Below are 23,089 nucleotides of genomic sequence, written 5' to 3' on the forward strand. Positions count from 1 at the left end.
GTTCCGTGCTTGCATGTCATGCAAAACCTCCCTCTCATTCACACAGGGACTCGACCCCCTTTTCTTCTTCCTTCTACTAGCCCAGGTTTTACTGTTTGGAGCCAATTCGGCTTTATCTTGACGGATTACGGGGAATCTAATGCAATACTAAACTTGCGGTTGCCAAAATAGTAGTACTTGTAAATGCTCTAATATTCTTGATCTACATTTGTTGGAGCGAAAACAATTGAGATTCTGCCTGTTTATTGAAAATGCCTTTTGGTTCTCTTTTTCAGTAAGGATGAAATTGCTGCTAGTTTAGTGCTTGGAGTTTATAACTGAATGGTTCTGAAAGTGGGCACAGTGCACATATAATGAAATAGTACTAAGCTTTTGGAAATGATAAAGTAACACAAGAGGCTGGAATGTTTTGGTTTTTTTCCCATAGACCTAATAATGCCCTCTAACTTGCTGTAAATGTTGCGCTTTGCCCTACGGCTCCATCTACACACAGCTCAGTCTGGGAGTTTGGGTATATAATTTATAAGCATGCAACAGGTTGCACAAACAGAAGGTATTTTGTGCATTTACATGGAGGACTGCAACAGCTTCTGCGGTTGGGGTTGAGGGGCATTTGTTAAGGCGTAATGTTTGGTTCCAAAATAAACAGGGCAATTATAGTGCTTTACAGTTTTTAAAAATGCAGCTTGTAGGTTGGGTAGTCACATGGTGTTTCCCTGTGAATACTGGTATAGCAGATCTAGTTTTACTAATTGTATGCTTTTGCATAAGGATGTGAGATAGTAGTATGTAAACGTTGCGGAGTTTGCTTTAGCTTTGGTGGGCAAAATCAAGTGTGCTTTATTTGTATAAGCTGCATGGAAATCAAAGGTGGATGTGACACTACCGAACACATTTACAAGGAGTGAATCTAATGCAGGGGACGAAGGTCTGCAGCCTTGTTGCTTAGAACTCTGGGTAGGCTTTTCTTCCTATTTCAGTAAAGGTTTGAAGATATAATATACTAAATAACATAAATGCAGAGAATGCAATAAATTTTCTCCTAAAGATTAAAAGTTCATCAATACATTTTTAATGCATACTGTTCTTCTGGGTCATCTTGTCTTTTTTGGTGTACTCAGACAGCAGTTGGTGAGCTCTTTCAGGATCAAGAGTGAGAGCTAGCTATGAATGATGTGTTGCAGGTGGTACTGTTTTGCTCTTCCCTTGGAGAAATGGAGATGATGGCCAGTTTAGGGAAACTGAGTTGCTGCCTCCTCTTTTGAAACTTGTCATAGTCTGACATCTCTGATTCAACTAGTCCTATGAGTAAAGAGTAGTAAATTACTTCCCTGACAACTGTTCATAATCATATACTCCCCAAAATTCAGAGGCAAGAGTGGGTTGGATGCGATTGTTCAAAGCAGGGGCTAGACTTTTTCTTTCTCTTCTCTGTGAAGGTATTTTTCTTAATATCTGAGTTCTGTGTTACCTGTCACTTTTGTGGTACAAATAAGTGCTGCTGTCTCCAGGTTTAGCTGGCACTTCTTGCAGCCTTTTCTCTAGGATGCTGTGCTGCTGGTCTTGTTGCATTTTTCCTGTATTTGACTGTCATCCAGATTCTCTTTGTTCATGTGTTATCTTTCTTGTTTGTTTTTCTTCACTCAGACTATCTACTTTACTTTGTGTTTTTGCTGTGGTTTAGCTGCTTATCTTGCAATATAATTCCCATCTTTCCCCAGCCCCTTGTGTTTTCTGATGACAACTAGTTTGTTTCATTTGCTTTTTATAGGCTACATCTGAGCTATATGTCATCACATGAAGGATACTCCAATAGTTGATCTTTCGTTTTCAAGCAGTGAGACATCACATGTCAGGAGGGCTCTCTGTCTTTCCAAATGTTCTTGAACACCTCTTTCATAGATGAAACAGCAAATAAAAGGTTACACCCTTGTCTTTTTCTGTAGGGGAAATTGTTTGAATACCTTAGTTTATCGTTGATTCTGTATGACCTGCTTCAATGCAGATAAAATATTTTTCTTGATTGTTGTGCTTCCTTATATGCAGACCTGTTCTTTGTGCCTCTGCTTCATTCAGAGTAATTTCAAGCCATTTGCCTGCTTTGAGGGCTCAAGGAACACTCATCTCTTCCATATTGCTCTTGTTAACTGTGTAGGACCATATCCTGTCTCCTTTTTTGAGAAAAAGCGAAGCATTTAACTTCTTTTTTTGTGTGTTCCATTTTGCACAAGAGCCCATGGCGGGCATTCTGTGGTCAGATAGTGCAGGTTTGAGTGATATTGTCACCTTGTTTTGTTCTTGTTATTGGTTTTGGAGTGTTCGCTTGGTATGGCTGTAATATTTTTATGCCTCAATTAAAAGGTCTTTCCAGGTGAGATTATGTATGTGAGAATACCCTTATAATCCATCCTCACTTCACCTTTCCTAGTTAAATTTTGCTCTGCTGTAGAAAATTCTTCAGGAGTGTTGTTCCTTTTGTTGACTGAAATCCAACATGGTAGTGAGTTGATTGATTACTAGTGTGATAGAGATTATTTAAATAGTGAATATGAAGTTAAACATATTGTAAGTCTGCTATTACTATTTACATGCTATGAGGAAAAAGTATAGTGAATGAGATGTTCCACGTTCAGGGGGGCGGGGCTTATAGTTTACCTGTGACCTGCCAACTTTCCTGATTAGAAACATTACATTTGTGAATCCCTGTGCACTTCGTTTTGACTTCCCTAGGTTATTTCATTTTAGTATTTAATGAACTATTATGCATGGATGAAGGGCAACTAAGGAAATGGGTTCTAGAATAAAACAAAATGTAAAACTGTCTAGAAGATTGAGAGATTGGGAAGAAGGTGAATTGTCAAAGATGGTTTATTAAACAGCTTAAAGAAGAAAGTTGAGGAACTAAATCTCAGCATTATTTTTTTTGCCTTGTTACCCAAGGGTCCTGTAAACTTGAGCCTTCATGTCTTGATATGTGTGAGTAGACGAGTACAAAACATCCTCATGCCTCAGGGAGAACGCAGTTAAAATATTTCTGTCAATGCTGTCCTGATCTTTCCCTTGGTTCCATGACTCTGTTGAAGGGCAGCAGCTTCCCACCCTGCCTGGGTGCCAGCTCTCCCCCTGCCGTGCTTTCTGTTCCATCTTGCAACATCTCTTATGAACTGTGGCCAGTCAGCACGTTAAGGCTTTGGAGGAGGCACAATAGTTGTACTGAGACACGTATTTGCAAACTTGGGTATGCTGCTGTTTCCTTGACTTGTAATATATTTTTGTCTGGAGTGTTGTGATATATTTTCTGGTGTTTATGGCGTTTTTCCAGGGACTGTACAGTTATTTTTCCTTTGTTCATCTTCTCTTTGCTATGAAATGTCCCAAGGTAGACACTCTTGACCTTTTAGCAACTGGGCTGATGATTTTTATGGCTCTTTTAAAGTGTTGCTAATAAATTCATAAATACAGCAATTACAAGTATTTGCTTTATAACAAATGTATTCAAAGCAGTTGATTTAGTGTTTCAAGATAGTGGCCCTTGTACTGAAACTGCATATGACAGTTTCAGTGCAGATTTTCCCTCCTGTTGGAGGGAAGAGATACCACACCATATATAATGCCTCTTATCAGCCACCCTTTTCAAGGCCATATTTGGATCTGGTTACTTCGGCTTAATTCTGGAGCATAAGGATTGCTGTGCTCTGGTAATCATAACACGGTTAGCCAAAACTTAAGCTACAGTGTTGTTATTTTACTAGATGCACTTTTTATAGTATTGATAATCAATTTGACTTCATGGTTTGGTTTTATTTATTAATTCCTATTCATTTTAAGGATGTCACCTGTGTAGTGAGAATTACTGTGTGGTATAGTTTAATACAAAATATGGGTATTGTATTAAATTTAAATAAACAAACCCTGCTGTATGTACTCACAAAAGTGCATGCATTCTGATTAAGTGTTTTGTCCTACTTGAACTATTTTCATGCTGTTCATTCCCCCTGCTTTCTGTCCTTTAGATCTGCACTTCCGTATGGTGTATAAAGTCTAGGCCCTTTGTATAGCCTTGATGATTCTTGTGTTATAATTTAAGCAAGTTCTAAATGAATACAATTCTTGAAACAATAAAAATGAAAAATACTTTTGAAGATATAAAGTCTCTCCATTTTGTTGTGGAGTGATATTTGAAATGATTGGTGAAAATTCTGCAGGAGCTTTGGAAGTGGAAGTGTCGTAATTATCCAACTAGTGCTCTGGAGGGTTTAGCATTCATTATTACAAGATGAAAGTTGTGGTAGGTTAGAAATAGTCATTTGTAACCATATTTTTTTTTTTTCTTGTTGTAGCTCCCACCCACTCATTCACCCATGCACTTCAACCTCAGAATGATTTCCTATCCTGAGTTCATGGGAATTACTAACAAGGGTAGCTGTTGTCATAGCCATTGTAAAAGCTTAAAAAAAAAAAAAAAAAAAAAAGGCAGGGTGGGAGGAAGGTTGGAGAGGGCGAAGGAACAAGGAACAGTTGTATCAATTTCTTGTTCTTCTGATCAAAAGCTTAAAGCAAATACTGAAAGCACTTAAATTAAGAATGCTGCAGTTTTGCATGATTTCTAACTTCTGTCATCTTTCAAAATGTGTTTTTTGACATATGACTTTCTGGTAGTTCAGCTTTAGATTTGTTTTAGTTTTTTATGTTTAAACTTTCCCAACATTAAAGTTTGTTGCACTTCGCTTTTTTGGTATTCAGAGTAATTTCAGTTACCTGGAATGAGACAGGAAAATTCTGAATGTAATTAGTGGAAGGCCCAACATCCATCAAAACCTTCCTTGAAAACTAATTTAAATCCATGAAATTCAGGTTGCTTCAATCAAAGAATTAAGGTTTCATGACAATGATACTTTGAAGAATAAAATAAAAATAATCCATAAGCATGATAGGTAACTTTGCCTAAAAATTAGGAACTTTTTCTTGAAGATATAAGAATTGGATCTGTTTGTGGCTGTGTATGAAGTACATATTCAAGTTACGTAGATCTGAATTGGGGCAGAATGTCAATATATTGCAGGATTTAAATCACCTCATTGTTACATTGAGGGATTGTAGGAATTTATTTAGACTTGGGTTGAACCTGCTTCTGGTGGTGGTCATCTTGTTTTTACTTTTTTCAAATTCTGGTATCTGAAAGAAGTAGTGGTGGGAAGCAGGTGGGGACTGAGGATTTTAGACATAGTTATGTGGCATGTAGTTGGCTCTTATTGGGGTTGCTCCGAGTGTGCAGCTGTCTGTGATGCTGTTGTGTGTTTCTTTGGCTGTACCATATTCTTGCTTAGCTTCTTGGATCAACTTTTTTAATCAAGGCAAATGTCATGCTTGTGTTGCTGCAAGGGTAATTTTCTTAATTTTTTTTTTTTTTAAATGCAGTGATAACATCCTTAAACTTGAACTGTTAATATGGAGGAATATGTAACCTATCACATGCGTCCGTATTTTTTATGAACTGATGGTAGCATATAAAAACTTAAGTTCCTAGGGTCTTATTTTCAGACACAGCTGTGTATTTGATGCTTACTTTGACTTGTGTTTTGTTCCTATTTCTGGGCATTTGTACATATTCTGGCAATTTTTATGGAAACTATTTGAGAAAATGTTCCTTAATCTTTTTATGCTGCTGCAATACTGACTGTGAATTCTTCTCCAGGTGCCCAGATTATTGATTTGATGATGCTTGTAATAGATGTGACAAAAGGGATGCAGACGCAGTCAGCAGAGTGCTTGGTAATTGGACAAATTGCCTGCCAGAAGATGGTGGTAGTTCTGAACAAAATAGATCTCCTTCCAGAGGGGAAGAGACAAAGTGCCATTGAGAAGATGACTAAGAAAATGCAGAAGACCTTGGAAAATACTAAGTAAGTTCACAGTAATGTTAACAGCTAGCTTGTAACAAAATATTTAACAAAAATACTTCATGCACATTTCCCTTCTAACATGCTTCTAAACATACTGAGACATCTAGCAAAGATGATGAGAAGAGAGTGGGAAGATTACCAGAAACTCAAATGCAGTCCTGAATTTGGTATAGAGAAGTGTTTTCCTATAATGGAGCTTTTCAGCTTAAAAGGCTGCTTGGAGTTCAGATTGGTTAAAACGAAGCCAGAATATCCAGGTGAAGAACTGTTAGGTGTTTGTTTGGTATTTTGTCTTTTTTGGGGGGGAGGGGAGGGACAGCGAGTGGGAGCTGGATGGGTGGTTTAGTTTACGGGCTTGCAACTTGTGTTGTGATCTGCGAGTCTTTTTCACTCCAGAGAAAAGAAAGTGTTGTGGCTTTTCCTTAACTGAGGGTGAAAAATGTGATTGCCCCAACTAGGGAGAGAAGAATGATGGAAGTTTAGATACTGTAATATGGCTCTGGCTGGGATGATGTTTGTCAGCCCTGTTTGGTAAATTAATTGAAGTACATAATGAGTGAAGTGCAGTGAGATTCATGAGTGGAAGTGCAGCTGTTATGAAGTGGGAAGATATCACAGACACAATATTTATGTAGTGGTTACACAAACTGGGTCATAAGGGGACATTGACTCCCACATTTGTAGCTGTTAGGTTACTTTTTGATTTGAAGAATCAAAGGAATAGGATTCAGTGTACAGAGGAGAGAATTCCACCAGGACCAAAAAAGTAGAGCTTGGTTGGATATGGCAGTTCCTGCTTAGCTTATTTGTGATTGTAGCTCAATGTCCCTTTTCAAGTATGTAACTGCCACAACAGTGACTAGGAAGATCTTTGTGTCTTTCCAGCTCCTGTGCTGTTCTTGGGTCCATTCATTGTGCTGGGAATGGTACAGAGGTCACCAAGAAAGTGAAATTCTCTCTTGTGAACTTAGAATCCTACAACTTCCAGTTCTCTCTGGCAGCTGTTGATTTAAAGGCAAATGGCAAATAAATACAGGGTGGCTTGGTTTTCTCTGTAGGTTGCTGCCCCCTCATTTTAGGGAGATGGAGAAAGGAGATGCCTGCAATATATCAAAGCATTTTGGATCAACAATTTTTTATAGCTGTGAGTTTGTTGATCAGATTCACAGGTAATCCCAATGGCAATAGCACTGAGGTAATAAAGTTGGGAAAAATTTAGCGATAACTGTCTAATGGCTTTCTTATTATTTTATTTGGTTGTTTGAAAAGTTGATGTATAGAATGTGAATTAAGCAGTATTAAAATTAATAGTTATTTTTTAATGTTTCTCATCTGTGCCAAGAAGTTAATGATTTTTAAGAGAATTTATCTTAATATACTGCTCAGTTTTATTTTGACCTTCTTTTAGAATTTGTTTATACTTCTTGAATGGCAGTAATTGCTGCTGCAGGTGGTACTTCATTCTTGGTTTAGTCCAAGATAGTGTTGTGAATGATTGGAAAAAAAGACCTTTCTAGTTGCATATTCATAAAAGGAAGACAAATTTCTGTAAGGAAACTGTTGTTCAGAAATACTTCTATGTACACTGTTTGAACGAAATCTTCTCTTTATATCCTGGTGTACAAATGGGTCTTTACATCATGTCTTGAAAATTAGCAGACTTGGTCAAAACTGAATGGGAAGCAAGTTTTTGAAACAGTTGACAAGCTAACTGTGAGGTCCTTACCTCTTGCCCACTTCTAAAACAAGGACGTGTATCAGCTGATCACAACAGCTGTGATTCCACCTGGAGAGAAATGGTCCTGTCACAATGTTTTAATTATGCACTTGAGCGCTGGATCCTAGGAATGCTCTTTTATTGGATGTGTGTGTATTGTTCTCGTAACAAAAATTTAGCTTTTGCATGTGCAGCCTGTGCTTTATGGTGCTTTGAAAGCACTGCTGACCTGGGCTTGATTGTAAAGTGCCTGTCCTGTTGCGTATCAGGCATGTGTTGTTTCTCAACAGCATCTTTCCTACTTTGAATTTCCAAATGCATGTTTTTTAACTGTTTTTTGTATTTCTAAACTACTCTTATTAGCAGGGCGTGTGCTGAGACCATTTGACAGCTGCCTCTGACTCCAAACATTTGGCAATGAATTTTTTTCTAGGAATAGTTTACTTGATTATTATTTCTCTAAACACAGAGGCATGCATGCACAATTCCATACCAGTAAGCAATTTTGAAGTCTGTTGCAGCTATAGAGTAGGTATTGCTATTGATACTGGGGAAATTATTGTAACGTTGTCAGGAGATTCCATAGAAGGTGGGAAAAAAAAACATAGGCAGAGGAAAGTAACTGTCGTATATTTGAATAGTTTTACACTTGTAAACTTAACCTAATCAAAACTTGCTTGTTCCATGGATTGATACCAAAAATAAAAGCAAACTGTCCCTATGAATGGAATTTCTATTTTTTTCATAATGTTTTGCACATGCCAGCTTTTATCTTTGTCCAGCAGGGTCTAAACTCTGCTGACAATAAATTGGTGTGGTGGCGTAAGAGTTTTAGTAGGGCTGAATCGTGTCTGGAAGTGCCTCCAAAGGCAGTATATGATTACTCCAGTTTGTGCTGGTATATGGGAAAAGGAGTAAAGAACCTGGCTCAGCACAAATTTCTATTTATTGCAATACAGTGTCCTGAAGTATTTGTATGAAAATAAATTTCCAAAAGTTTTATGATTAATCACATGAATTTTCAGTGCACATTTTTATTACCCTTTGTCCCTAGATGCCTCAGACTTACGGCATATACACAAAGAAAATACCTTATATGCTTGATTACTGATGGTCACTAAATGAGCTTCCTCTATAGAACTTAGACTTTTTTCTGTATCAAGGCACTGTCTTTTTCCTCCAGTTCACTCTCTTTTTGAGATCAAAATCTATGGGGGGTGGGTGTCAAAAGGATGACTACAACATTTACTTTTGGTCAGAATCTGTTACATAAGAATCAAGTATCTATGAGAACCAATCAGTTTTTGTGTTATTGCTGATTACTATTCCATTGCTTTAATATATATATATATTTTACATAGTTAATCTGACTTCTTCAAATATGCAGTAATAATTTGATTTATAGTCTTAACTTCCCTTTCCAAAATGTAGGCAAAACAAGCTATCAGATTATTCAAACACTAGGTGGCATTTTAGGGAGCAAAAGTTAAGTCTGCTAACTGACTTTGTAAAAAAAGCTGCTGAATATTAAGGACTTGAAGAGTAAAATTGATTGTAAGAGAAAAGCTAAACTGAAGTCAACTGTGGAAGTGCTGCTCTACTCTGAACCTTTGCATGTTTGAGATTTGTGAGTTTCATGAACTTTGATTGCAGTAGCTTTAGGTCTTTCTGTGGTCTGCATGTCTTGCAGTCTGCCTGCAGACTCAGGTAGACATCATGTGCCATATTGCATTTGGCTCCCATTTTGAAGGTTATGACTCCACAGCTAGGATTATAATTATTTTCATGAAAGTTGAAAACAGTGCTAGCCTTCAGGTAAAATGGCTTGAATGCAAAGCCACTGCAGTAAGACCGGGTAACAGACCTTTTCTTCTGAAATAAACTGAAGTCTTGCTTTTGACTGCCACAGAACTGAATCAGTAGCTAATACTAAACAGGACTGAAAATTTTGTAGTGAAGTCCAGTAGTGCAGATGCTAGTAACTCAAGAAAAAAATGTCAGTTATTCACTATGGGGGAAGAGCAGATAAATAGGAATTTCAGGGAGTTTCATTGCCTTCATTGTCAGATGAACCTGGAACTACTTTACATTGATACATGTATGAGATCTGCGATCTAATGGTGGGAGTCTTTCTCTCTTTCAGGTTCTGTGGGTGTCCTATTGTTGCTGTTGCAGCAAAGCCTGGTGGACCAGAAGCCCCAGAGTCTGAGAATCCACTAGGTGTTTCTGAATTAATTGAGGTACCTGCTGAAGAATATAATAATAAAATGTGCTTGAACTTTGCCTTAAGTCTTTGGAGTATATTGTATTAGTATCTAGAGCTGAGGAACTTCCTGCATTTAATGTCAGTTTTAAGGAACCTGATTCTTTAGGGATTCCTTCCAGTGAATGGAGAAGTTGAGGTTGCATGCCCCAAGAGTGGATGTCATTTTTCAACTGCTAGGCTTTAATGCCTTTGAATAGCTGTGTCTTAAGAAACAGCTATCACATGTGTGTTGAAATTGGTTTTAAAGTTGTAAAGAATTACTAAGCATAATGAACAAAAATAGCTTTAAAATTCTGCCAAATCCTTGGTAGGTGTAGGTGTTGTTTTATAATTGTACCACTGTTAAGAAAACAGTAAAGTTGTGAAGTCAGGCACTCAAAAGATACATGTTGGGAATTGTCGCCTTCCTTTGTGTGTGTATTATGATCCAGTGTTTAAGTGCATGATTCTTTATTCTAAATGACCCTTACCTCATTCCTTGCACGGGATGGACAGGGGTCAACCAGTGAGCAGGTAGTCTGTATTTTGTTTTAATTCTCATTATTCTCTGTGTGGCCTTGTGACTTCATTCAAATACTGCTCTGCATTCAGAATGATTAATTTCCTCCTGGACTTTTCTTTGGCACACATCACTGTGGTCTTGAGCACTTGGCAAACAGTTAATTTACTTCCAGAAGACATATAGGAAGTGTAGAAGTGATTCAGTTCATATTTAGGTTGGGAAGCTGAGGCACAAAGGAGTTTAGTCCACTAAGTTTGCTAATTTTTGGTTGCCAAATTTAAGGAAGCTAGGAGCTCTTTTGGGACATGCTTGTGTTCAGATCATTTTGATTGCAATTGTGAGCGCTTAGCGCTTCTGTTAAGCTTTGGGCTTTCTGTTTGGACAGTCCGAGGTGTATGGTCAGGGATTACCTGTGGAAAGTTTCATTTTTAAGAGAATGGCAATATGTGGGAGTTCTGGCATAAGCAAGTGTAGAATCCATTCTCTAGAGGAGCACCACCTACCTTCATGATGAAACTATCTTTCTCTGTGATACTCTGCCTTGCTTATTGCATGCCTTGCACATCTGCAAAAGATGAAAAGCATGGCCTGGCTTTACCCTGTGCCCTGAATGAGGTACGGCCTGGAAAAAACTATATGATTGTATAACTAACATTGTATCAGACCCATATGAACAAGACAGACTTCAAGCAAACTGATGCTTCGCAGGTATCCTTAGTTCCAGCAATGTGGATTGTTTTTTGGTGTTTTTTTTGGGGGGGAGGGAGGCCAGGGCAGAGAATAAATTCTCACGTTTTCAAAAAACTAAGTTATATGAGAAGTTATATGGCATGAAGCTTATACTGTGAAGGGCAAGACACTTAAAATAGCTGTTTGAGAGCAGTTTGTAGCTTGTAGTAGGCTTGTCACCCTTTCTGTGAAAAAGTGTTAGGCAAAAAGTAGCATCTTTGCCCTGGAGGGGTGCCACTGTTATTTGCAGACTGCAGAAAGTAGTCCTAAAACAAAAGCATCATTCTCTGCAGACTTGTCAAGGTCTGATTTGGATGCTTTGGATGCTGCCAGGTTTAAAATACTTGTAAATTGCTGATTTTAGGGTGCAGCACCAGTCATCACAAATCTGGGGATGTCTGGCCCAGGGCAGCCTGGCTTGTAGAAAGGCAGAATGTTCTACATAGCTGCTGAGCACTGAATATCATACTGCCTCCCAGGCATGTGTGACCTGAGATGGGCATGGCAGGGTGTGTGGTATGGCCTTAGAATAGAGTTAGCAAGAACCAGGCTGCCCACAGCAGTGTCTAGAGAGGTGGAGATAGGAAAGTCCTTAGTTCTGCCTTCATCTGGTTCCAGGTAGATTTACTGGGATGTTCCCCAGGTTTATAACCTTTGAGGGAAATACCCATGTTGCAGCTGTTTCTGTCAACTTTCAGACCTAATATTGGAAGAGCTGGCAAATGCTGTGTGAGCCCTGCCATTGAGCTTCAAGGTATTATCCTTTCTGTCCTTGATAAGAGACTCTCTCCATTGTTCTGCCATTACAACTTGGGCTTAACCTGCAGTTTCTGACCTTAAAAGCATACATTAAAGGCAGTGTTAAGTTTATATGCTGATGTTATAACAGAGGCAGAGATCAAAAATTATTTGAGACAGCAGTGAACCAGTTCCTCTGAAGCACTGTTGGGCATATGACTGCATTTCTATAATTAAGGTCTTCTCTCTATGATGATATATTTTAAGAAACATGGTATTTGTCAGCAAAACAGAAATCCTAAACTTGGAGAATTTCTCTAGAAAATAGTACTTAATGTAGCTATTTTTCTTAGTGGTTTGATCCTTCAAGAAGTGTTAACAGAAATCTGAAGGGGAAGTTGACTTTGAAAACTTAACCCAGTATAATAGTTCTTCTGTGAGGGAGGCAGGGATGGGCTTTATGGGGCACTAATATCTGTATATAAGTTCATTTTCACAAAATCCAAAAAAGCTGAAGTAGCAAAATGCACTGTAAAATTGTACTTTTGAGAGGGGGGAAAAAGGGGGGGGGGGCGCTGTACAGGATTTTTTTTCTCCCCCTCTTTGCTTTGCTGCAGTGTTTATATTGAGTTTGGCAGCAATTTTATCACCAGTGCAGTTTTGCAAACCAAGCTAAATGTGCAGCACCAAATCTTTCTAAGGCAGAAAATTGAACTGTTCCTGCTGCTAAGTGTGCATTGCCTCTATGGCGCACACAGTTAATTTGGCATTGGTGTGTTCTAAGCTCATTGGGAGATGCCTGAAATCAGTAAAACTGCAAGCTTGTTCAATCAATCATTCGCTTGCCTTCCTTTTGCTGTATGGCTGTCATGACTTTTCACCCAGGCATGGTGCTGCTTTTATCTTTGGTTTTTTGGTTTTGTTTTTTTTTTCCTCTTCCCCCCCAGGTCCTGAAGTCTCAGGCTTACCTGCCATCAAGAGACCCCTCGGGACACTTCCTCATGGCAGTCGACCACTGTTTCTCGATCAAGGGTCAAGGCACAGTGATGACAGGGACTATTCTTTCTGGGTCTGTTAGCCTTGGTGACAATGTGGAGATTCCTGCCCTGAAGGTGAGTCTCTCATTTTTACTCCCCTCAGTTTTCCTGATGGAAAGAGACACTCAACAAAGAAGAGAGTGTTCTCTTCCAGTCTGAAATTATTCAATTATTTTCAGTGTCTGTTGTTGGGTTTTTTTTCGTACTCTACTATAAGCCAGCTTGTAATAGGAAGAGACATAGAGATTTTTAAATAAGGCAGCCAGTAAAGTTTCCTGCTCAATTTCAGTTGAATGAAGGGGAGAGAAGACTGACCTAGATTAGCATGTTAAGACTTAAAAATTCAGAAAAGCAAGGTGGGCACGTTTATGAGATAGGATGTGCCCAAGGACTGAACAAGGTGTGAGTGAGATTACTTTCATTTGAGACATGCTGCAGTGAGAAGGCTTGTAAAAGAATCTGGGTAGGTAGGCTTCCTGAGATGTTTTGAAGTTGAAGGAAATCACAAGAAGAGGGTAGTGAAATGCTTGATGTACATTCTTTTTGTTTGCTGGGGCTTTAATTGATGTCAGCATGTTCTGGGAGAACTGCTGGGATGCAGTAGGTGGCTGGCTGTGGTTGGGCTTTTTAGAGAGCCTGTAGAAAGTCAAGAGGCCTTTCAATGGCCTTTAAACTGTCTAACTGTTGTTACTCTTTTATTTCCTTAAAATATATTCATCCTTAAAAAGAAAACAAGGTGACTTTATGCTTGGAACAGGTGAAGCCTATTTCACCAGATTTGGACTGCTCTGACTTTCCCTTTTTATTAATTGCCCAAAATGAGTCAAGACTTGTGGAGTGTTTTGCAGCTGCCACTTAAAGTGGACCCAGCTGGGTACATTCTGAAAGTAGGCAGCTTTTGGCTGAACAAGCCTTGATGGGACCTTTTTGGTGCTGTCAGTATTGTCCTCAAGCTGTATTACTATCAGGATCTTATTCTTTCATTGAGCAAACATGCTGCTTCTCATTTTTTCCTGTACTTTGTTGGCAAATGAAAGACTTAAGTGATGCATTCTGACTTCACCTGAAATATTTTGCTGATAGCTGACAATTAATTTTTGGTCAGCCTTTTCTGTGATACCTGTGGCCATCTAGTTTATATCATGTTGTCCTTTGCGTAAGAGTGATTTGCATGATATGCACCCTGTCATGTCTGCTTTCCTAATAGAGTTCCTCACTGCCCATACTCTCATTTGCAGCATGCAGCTCATTCTGGGAGTCATGCTTGTAATTCCTGCAAGGAAATATGCTTTGCTGGGATTGTAGCTCTGGTTTCAACCTCTCCTGCTTTCCCCTTGCCAGTGTTCCCTCCCTTTTCTGTCCTGTCCTGCTTGCTGTCCTGGGCCTCCCTGCACAAGGGGTCCAAGGAGGGACAAGTAGTTAGGAGTCCAAGGCTGATGAGTGCTGAGTGATGGCTCCTGCCCAACAGGGGCCTTGCATAGCTAGTTAGCTACTTTCCTTTTGGCATAGCACTGGCCAAACTTCCTGTCGCTTTGCGCTCTGGGAGATGGGGGTGAGACAGAGCAGAGTAATTATTTCTTGCAAAGAAAGAATGCATAACCAGATTATATCTGGAAATGACTCTTCAGCTCTTCATGTATAGTCCAAGAATGTTTTGGACAAATATATTTAGGAATTAGTCTGCTCTTGGAGAATCTGTATGAAGGGGAAAATGATAAAAATAGTGAATAACTTGCATATTGCAAATGGCTGTTTGAAAGGACAATAGGAAAGGCTTTAAGCGGGGCTTTAAAAGATGCTTTCTTCGCGAGTGACTGGGGGAGCAGTGAAGTGAAATGCAAGTTAGCAGATAAACAGGTCATTGACAAAGACAAGGCAGATCACTTGGCTTCTATGGCATTAACAACTTCCCTCAAAGTTTTAGTGATTTTCAGTTGCTGTTAGTGAATTAATCCTTCCACTGCCTTGTGTGAAATAGAAGATGTGTCCATACCTCTGAGTGGTAATAGTGGTAGGCGGAGTTTTGCATTTTGTTTTTTTTGCCACTAGCATCTTGTGACTATTCATGTTTGTATTGTGCAGGTATGGAAACCAAGACGCAGTAAAAGGAAGCAATTTTTGTAAGTTATGAGTTGTGTTGTACTTACCCCTGCTAGCATCATGCAGAGTTGGGTTAGGATACCTACAAAAGGTCAAACCTTTCTCAGGCCTACAAGGTAACGGAGGAAGCACATTTCACAACACATTGTGGTTTATGACTCTCTCTGACCTTTTTTTGCCCTGACCCTGTGGTAACTGAGATTGACAGCTGGTGCCCACTGGGCATTTAGGGACATTACAAACCAGCTGCTTTTTAAATTTGAAGAACCCTCTCACCAAATGAAGTGGCATCACCTTCCAGTTCTGCTAATGGACTTCGACATCTTTGACCGCTTGAACCTGCACAAAGGAGGGACACAGCAATTAAAAATAAACAGTGACATTCTCAAACGCCCGTGCTTGCTGTGATTGAGGCTGAGAGCACCAGCAGTGCATGGATTCCTTTATGCTGTTGCCTATGTAAATTGCCATCTGGGGTTGATTATCCATATAGCAAAAAGAAAAATTATATATACGTGTTTGGCAAAAAGCTTTGACACAGCAAACAGTTCACTGTCCAATAGAGTTAGTACTATTTGCTCACTAGCACTTGAAATCCACCTTGAAGAGCATGAACCTAGGTTTTCTGCAGCAAAAACATAGTGTTGGCAGAATTGTGAATGTCCTTTAAGATTGTTTCAGTGGTCTTTCCATCTCTACAGTCTTCCAGTTTATAAACTGTAACAACTCGTGATGTTTTTACTTCTGCTTTATAAAAGTTCCTGGAGTTTGAATAGTAAGGATTTTTTATATAGATTCATTTTATTTTACTGATAGGTTTGGCGATAACAACTTTGAAATATTTATCTAAGTATATTTTGTCTAGTGAATTTAGTTTAAGTGAGCATGGATGTCAAATTCTAGTGCTGCTGTGTCTTTTTATAGCATGCTTTAATTGAAAAAGGAAAGTGTTTTTTTCAGTAGGGGAGAAGTCTCTTTGCCTTCCTTATCCAGGTGAAAAAAAATAATCATAGTAGCTTAAGAACAGCATCTACTTAGAAGGAAAAAAACAGGTAAGAACCAGGACTTTTGTTCTTATCGTTGGTTGTCTCAAAGCAAAACAAAAAAATCCTTGTGTGAAAAGTAATGCAAAATGTTGTGTGGTATGTGGTCTTCCTTCTGCCCAGTGTTAGTGATTCTAGCTTTGGATTGCACAGTTGCAAGCACATTAGAAATACTGGAAGATTGGGTAAAACAGATGATAATATGTTAATATTCCTTTAAAGGTGTTTTAGGGCACAGAAAATGTTCCAGGTTGGTTAATAAGAATCACTCTCTCTGTCTTAAGAGTTGTGAAAGATCATAGAAGAGGTCAGGTCTGAATTGAGTAAGGAGGCAGAGATAGATGTACACAGTTAATGGATATAAATCTGGTCATCCTGAAAGCGTTGACTTGGCACTGCCTCACCTGTGATCAAGCGCTGCAGGTGTATAGCAGCCACAAAGCATGTACATGGCAGCCAAGTACAAAGACCACTGTTGGTTTTTTTCAGGACTTGTAAGAAGTAGAAACTTTTCTTGCTTTATATTCAAGTTCCTATCTGTTCTGTTTAATGTAATTACTGACAAATGTTAGAGCAAGTTGATGCAAGCTGAATGCCTGGTGGAGGTTAATAGCTTCATTGGAGCCTATATAAAGTACAGTATGCTGCCGTTTTGTAGTGCATTTTGTCAGAAGTTCATGAGTGCCTCAAAGGCTGAGTAGCTGCGTTATTGGTAAACGGTTACATTAACGTTTTTCTGTAGGGCATCATGTGGGGATTTTTGCTGTATGCTGAAGCTGCATAATGTTTCTGGTGTAATATAGTACAAAGTTATTTGTTCTGTAATAAATCATGTGGACACCCAATCATTGGACTGACCTTGGGAGGTGCCTCTTTAGACATTGTCAGATTTTTGATCTGCTAGGTGTGGTTGAACTGTTATTAGAGGGGAAGAGGAATATTCATACCAGGTCCAACCTTCACCATCCCTGAGGTCTGCAGTAGACAATTGCTATTATTAATGTTGAGCATTTCAGTCTCAAAAGTTGCAAGTGTGTTTATGAAGTGCTTCTCTTGTAGTTGAAGAGTAGTCATTCAGGTGTTTCAGTACTCTGATATACTTTCAAGAGGTCACTGGAGACATCAAATACAAAAAATGTGAGAAACTTGCTTCTGTTTATCTAGTCAAGTCTCCTAGTAAATGAGAGTGTCAGTTTGAAACCAGCAGTGGATTCTGTCTTGGCAAGGACCTGTTTGCTGTCAAATTATATTGACTTTATGAACTTCTAAGAAGCATCATTTTTTAAGTGTGATACTGAGAAGCTTCATGGCTTCGTATACTTCCACCCTATGAGAAGAGTTTATTTTTTTAAGCTGCTTTGTTGGCTAGGTAACCTTGGTTTGTTTTTTGGCAAACATTCTGTAGTTTTTATGGCTCATCCACCAAAAAAATTCTCCAATGTCTGATAGAATAACCCAAATACTATTTGAAAGACTATTTCCTTCAAACCACTGTAGCTATTCAAATTGTAACAGATATATCTGATTTTGCCCACATGAGTACTTCAGCCTATCTGATGTTCCAAGACCGCTGATTAGTGAGCCTTAGTATATAAATGTAGTAAGTGTATTCAAGGACTTTGTGCACAATCACAGAGTTGCACGGTTAAGTCTTGTCAGAGAATGTTTAAATTAAATTAAAGAAAATGAATTTGGATCAAACCCCACTGAATTGGATCATGAAGGCACTTGTATGTGGACTTTCACGGTGAAATCTTAAATGAGTTTTTACCACTATCATTTTGAGTTCTTTGGACATCATAATATACCCCTTCCAAATTTCAGCATGTCTTGACTGGTTTTTGCACTGCAAATAGATAGAACCCGTGCTAAATTTTGAGAGTATGTCTGAATGCTGTTTCTACATCTGTTTTTTTCCAATGCTTCTTGGATTTTTCTTGCCGAATGCTGATATAAACAGCCTTTAAAATGCTACAGTTCATCTGCTGGGGAAGAAGTCTAGCTTGCCTCGAACATTATCTTTTCATTGAAATGCTGTGAAGAAGGGCAGTTCAGAAAATTGGGTTGGGGGAGAATCAATTAAATGTAACTGATAAAATCATGAAAAGGCAGTTCATAATACATATTAAAATATGTAGGTGATAAAATATAAGAATCTTAAATCCTAAATCAGTAAATTAAACATACACACACAATGTTATAAATGCGGTTTAATTCAGTACAAGTATTAAACTGTTTCTTTAATTGTCTGCCACTTCTAAAGCATGGGTTGTGTTTTTTGGAGATTTTCTCCTTTCCTAGAAAACATCGGTGTGAATCCTACTGGTTTTGCATCTGCTGTGGCATTTACTTAAAAGCAAAACATGCAGGATTTGGCTTATACTGGAAAGTACTCTGCTTTCAACATTTAGGATATTATCAGTTGTTTTGGAAGAATTAAACTCCTCAGCACAGTTCTTTGTGGTTAAGTAAAGGATTAAAGACCTGATCCAGTGACTGTGGAATGAAATTTAGATCTGGCAATAAAAACTTCTCAAATCTTTTTGGCTTGATCTCTTGAGAGAATAAGAGTAGCAGATGCTGAGCTCTTTCTAAAGATCAGTTCCTTCATTTTCAACGTATGGGTTTGTAACTTTTTACTCTGCAGGGGTTTTTTTGTTTTGTTTTCTATTTCTGTTTTAGTTCACACTTCAAAAAAACAAACCAACACCATGCCTTCAAAAAAACCAACCAACCAAACAAAAAAACCCCACCACATGCAAACCCCCAAGACCCCAAAGAACAGAATCCATTTTAATTTTGTATTAAAAAAATATATGTATTTTTAGTTATGTTTAGGCTTTAAAAAGGCTCATGAATAAAAATGCTCAGAAGGAGATTCTTATGTTGCTTTTCTTTCACTACCTGTTACTGAAGTGGTTTAGTTCATATCGCTTGCTATTTTTTATTAAGTATCATGTAGGTACAGTAAAAAGAGGGAGCAAGATAAAGGACTTTGTGTGTTAAGGTGTGTTTTATTCAGGCCCGGGGATAAGATGTAATAGAAAGGGAGCTGGATATATATTGTGGGGTTTTAAAATTTTTTCTACTTGGTCAGAGCAGAAGGGAAGGAAGCCAGGGGAGAGCAGCCAACCTGAGCAGTGCTAATCCAAACCATACACTGTACTTTTGGAGCTTGTGTGTCTAATGTGATCTCTGTAGGCAGCAAAGTGGCCTAGCCAGTGCTGGCCAATTAACTCTTAAAACCACAGATGAATTTCTTTAGTATTTTTCTTGAAGGTCTAGATGTACCCCATGCTCCCTGCCAGCTAGAGACAGTTGGGATACAAATTGCCTTCTAATGGATTAGAAAAATTACCCAAAGTATACAAGTTTCTTCCTACATCTGAAAAGGAGGAGATTTGTGTGTAATTTCTGCATTGCTTTGATCCACTTAAACCATCCTTAAATGACTGACTGGCATCCAGGCTCCACATGGAAGTACAGCATTGCTGGAAACAGTACTGTTCTCCAAGGTAGACTTTATCTTCTGCAGTATTTCTGTGATACTGATTGCTTGTTCAGGGTTATCTGCAATGCTGACTGGTTGTGGTTAATGCATGAGATAATTTTAAGCGTGTATTTTGTGCTATTGCGGTGCAGATAATTTTTGTCTTAATAGTTAGAAAGTGCAGAGAGTTATTATTGCTGAAGAAGTGGTACACTGTTCAATGGGGTTCAAATAGGATCATCTCAACTCTGAGTAGATGAAAATACTGTGCAAGTTGAACGTCATATTTTTGATACAATGACTGATTTTCTTAGATAAATCAAATTACACTTTTTTGTCCTGATTTCAGTAAATCATTTGTCCAATGAAAACTGTTAGAAAAGCTGAAGAAGGTTGTCACAGAAATACAAGGTGGGAAAGAAACTGAGCTGAAAAAGAGGGAACCAATGGACTAAGAGGAAAATTATACAGTTAGAGTTGTTCTGAGGTTGGTCTTGGCACTGAAGTGTAATAGTTTCACTAGTGACTGTATGCACTCTCCCATGTAGGTAGGCATTCTCCCTGCTAGCGTGCCACACTAGTGTGCTCTCCTGACTAGTGTAGACTGCTGGCAGATGTGACTTCCATGTGTAGTCTATGATGCTCAGTATTCTGTAGCTCTTTGGGAATTACCAATGTACTGGGTTGCTGGATTTGATGGAAGAGCTCAGTATCCCAGCACAAAAGAGTGCCACAATTGGAGAAATGGAATATGTTCTTGGACGTTATATTAGTGAGCAATTTGGCTTCAGCATGGCAACAAATATGTAGGTTTGTGACTCCAAAACAAAGTTGAGAAGAAAACCAAGCATCTAATAAGCTATTGACACCTGACATTTAGATTTATCTCTATTGCTTTAACTTCCCACATCTGCTCGTTCCACTTTCTCCTGCCTATTTCCATTTTTCTCCATCTCTAGCTTCTTTTCCAGTCTCAAAGTTTGTTCTTCAAAGCGACTGACTTGCACCATAGATTTAAGAACCTTTTTTTCTCCCTTCTTTTTCTCAGCTGCCAATGCAATCTTGAGTAACAATGTAGTTGTGTATGCTTCCTTCCCCTCAAGTACATCTTAGCTTGAAACCTCTGGGGCCTTGAAGCCTCTGGTGCTTGAAACCAGCACCAGTCAGGGTCAGATGAAAAACCTTGGCATGGTGTTTTTGGACTTGTTTCCATAGGCTGAAGCTAGAGTGGGTCTGATGAGAGAAGGAGCAAGACCTGATAAACATTGAGTGGTGTTGTCCTCTCAAGGGCCATTTCTGAAGATGAATAAGTAGGTTCCGATACCTCCTCTACAGGATATGCTAGCTATTGTTTTTCTGGGGCTAAATATCTTGCATTTATAGTTTGAAAAGGAGTCCTGGAGCCATCTAAAGTGGGTACTCTAAGCAATGGTCTTGTAAGCTGCATACAGGAGGAGAAAGGTGTTAAGATGACTTGAGCCATGCCTGGGATGCAACTTAAAAACATGCACGTTATCCTGAGACTTAGTAGGTAACATATTTCCTGTTGGAACAATTGCTGTTCCAGTGATCAAGTGTTGCGTTCTTGGGTTTGTGTACCCTGGAGTTCAAGTTTTGTTTGAAACTAAGTTAATGGACGTTGCTATATAGTAATCACAAACTTTCATCCAAATGCCTTTTTGTTTAAACTTTATGGTAACTTTTTAAAGCAAAGGATAGCTGTTTTGTGTTTGCATAACTTGTTTGCTTAAGCATTGCTGCTGCCAGGTCATTAACTTTATTTTTATTTCTTTTAATTTATCAGGTAGAATTGTTCTCAATCCACTTCAATTGAAAACAGACCCACATGCACATACGCATACCGTTTGAGCAGGAATCTTAGTGGAACGCTTGAATAGTAATTGGAAAGGTAACCTCCTAGATGGTAAACATAGCTTTCACGTTGCATTCCTGCTGTGAATGTAACTTTAGTATGAGTAGACTTAGTCAGAGCAGCAAGTAACTATCATGTTTTTAAGTTCAAGTGCTGGAGGCTTTGGCAAAATTTCAGTAACCAGAATGAAGGAAGGGAATGTCACTTTTTGTTCTTCCTTGGTCATCCATATACAGTACAATTCCTCATTTGATCAGGCTTTTAAGAAGTGGAACAATTCAGCAAGCACTGCATTAACTAAGCCATGGTCTGTATATTATAAAGTTCTGCTCAGATCTAGGCACTGGCAAAAAAAAAAAAAAAAAAAAAAAATCTGAGTATTGAAAATAAACTTCTAAATTTGACCAAAAGACAGAAGAAAATGGACTAGTGCATAAGTGCCCAGGAATCTATAATTAGCCTATTACCAGAGTACTTTCTTGAAGTATTACTATACTGCCATAGTAAGTCTTCTGGATTTCATGCCTTGTACTGTGTGTTCCTGAGATGACCTCATTTAAAAAACTCTAGATTTTTTTTCTTTGTTACTACTATGAAAATTACATGAGAATTGACTTTGCTCGTTAAATGTTTGTTCAACTCATCACCTGAATCTGTTGTCATGTGCCTGTGACAATAACATATATTGTCGAAACAAAATGTAAGACACATCTTTTCACTAGAGTATTCCCATAACTTTATATTGTAATAGCTGGTGCAGTTGGAAATGAAAGAAAAAGTAATACTAGAGAGAGCCAATATTTACAGTATCAGCTGGAATAATATAATTATGTAAGCTGCCCAGATAGTACTGTGATGAACATGATACGAATGCCTGGATACAGATTTTCATTTGCAACTGTCTGAAATGAAAGCTACAAACTCTGAAGCTCTTCATGGTTGCAAAGATTAGCTTGAAAGCATATGCCATAAAATGCAGTTGGCTTCTCTTTCTTTCTCTTCTAATGAATAAATAATCAAGAGTAAACTTTTCACACTTTAGAAATCGTGAGGAAATGTCAAATAGCCTTTTTAAAGAGTCACTGTAGCTAATACATCTTTAAATGCTTAAATTGTAGACTTAAAACCTATCAGGCCTTTGTGAAAGTTATATTTAGTAGATGATGTGTCTTCTGTCTAGGCAACTGGTTTTTAAGATACATTCTATATATATAGGGTGTATAATAAATTCTGCAAAAGAATGGCAGAGATGGTCTTACTCCTTGTTCAGTTTAGGAGGCAGAAATCAGCCATGAGAACAGATTAGCTCATTGGAAGCAATGACCATGTTACATACACAGACATTTTTTTTTTTCTTCAATAGAAAAGAGATAGAGGTACCAAAAATGATTCGGAAGTTTGTCATTTAAGTTTTGTGTGAGGTTTCAGAACTTGAAGCTTTTCTGCTCTTTCTCAGTATTCATTGAACCGCTTTGGTTTTGTTTTCTTTGCTTCAGTTACTGTGTTGTAGTTGCTTTTTCTTAATATTAAATTCATTATATACTGAATTTCAATAGACTTTTATGCTAACCATCCGTAGAAGAGGTTTTTGTCTGATGTGCAACACCTAGTACATAGATGGGGCAGCAACAAGTTAAATGGTGGCTTAGGGAAAAAATACATGCTATTGTAAGTCAGTTCAGTTTTGAAAT

General features: G+C 38.3%; 1 protein-coding gene across 2 annotated transcripts in view; it reads left to right on the plus strand.

The window, feature by feature from the left end:
* The window catches only part of EEFSEC (eukaryotic elongation factor, selenocysteine-tRNA specific), a 129,088-nt gene that overhangs the window by 29,150 nt on the left and 76,849 nt on the right, over positions 1–23,089 (plus strand). Inside the window, exons 1-4 of one of the 2 annotated variants that reach the window (XM_069812184.1) lie at positions 1,888–1,921; positions 5,696–5,903; positions 9,764–9,860; positions 12,803–12,967. In XM_069812184.1, coding sequence (XP_069668285.1) covers positions 1,903–1,921; positions 5,696–5,903; positions 9,764–9,860; positions 12,803–12,967 — 489 coding nt within the window. In that variant the 5' untranslated portion in view covers positions 1,888–1,902. Of the gene's footprint in view, positions 1–1,887; positions 1,922–5,695; positions 5,904–9,763; positions 9,861–12,802; positions 12,968–23,089 lie in introns of those variants that run through there. The other variant, XM_069812183.1, reaches the window with a different exon arrangement.

This window comes from Haliaeetus albicilla, chromosome 24 (genome assembly GCF_947461875.1).
Source record: "Haliaeetus albicilla chromosome 24, bHalAlb1.1, whole genome shotgun sequence".
Taxonomy (NCBI): domain Eukaryota; kingdom Metazoa; phylum Chordata; class Aves; order Accipitriformes; family Accipitridae; genus Haliaeetus; species Haliaeetus albicilla.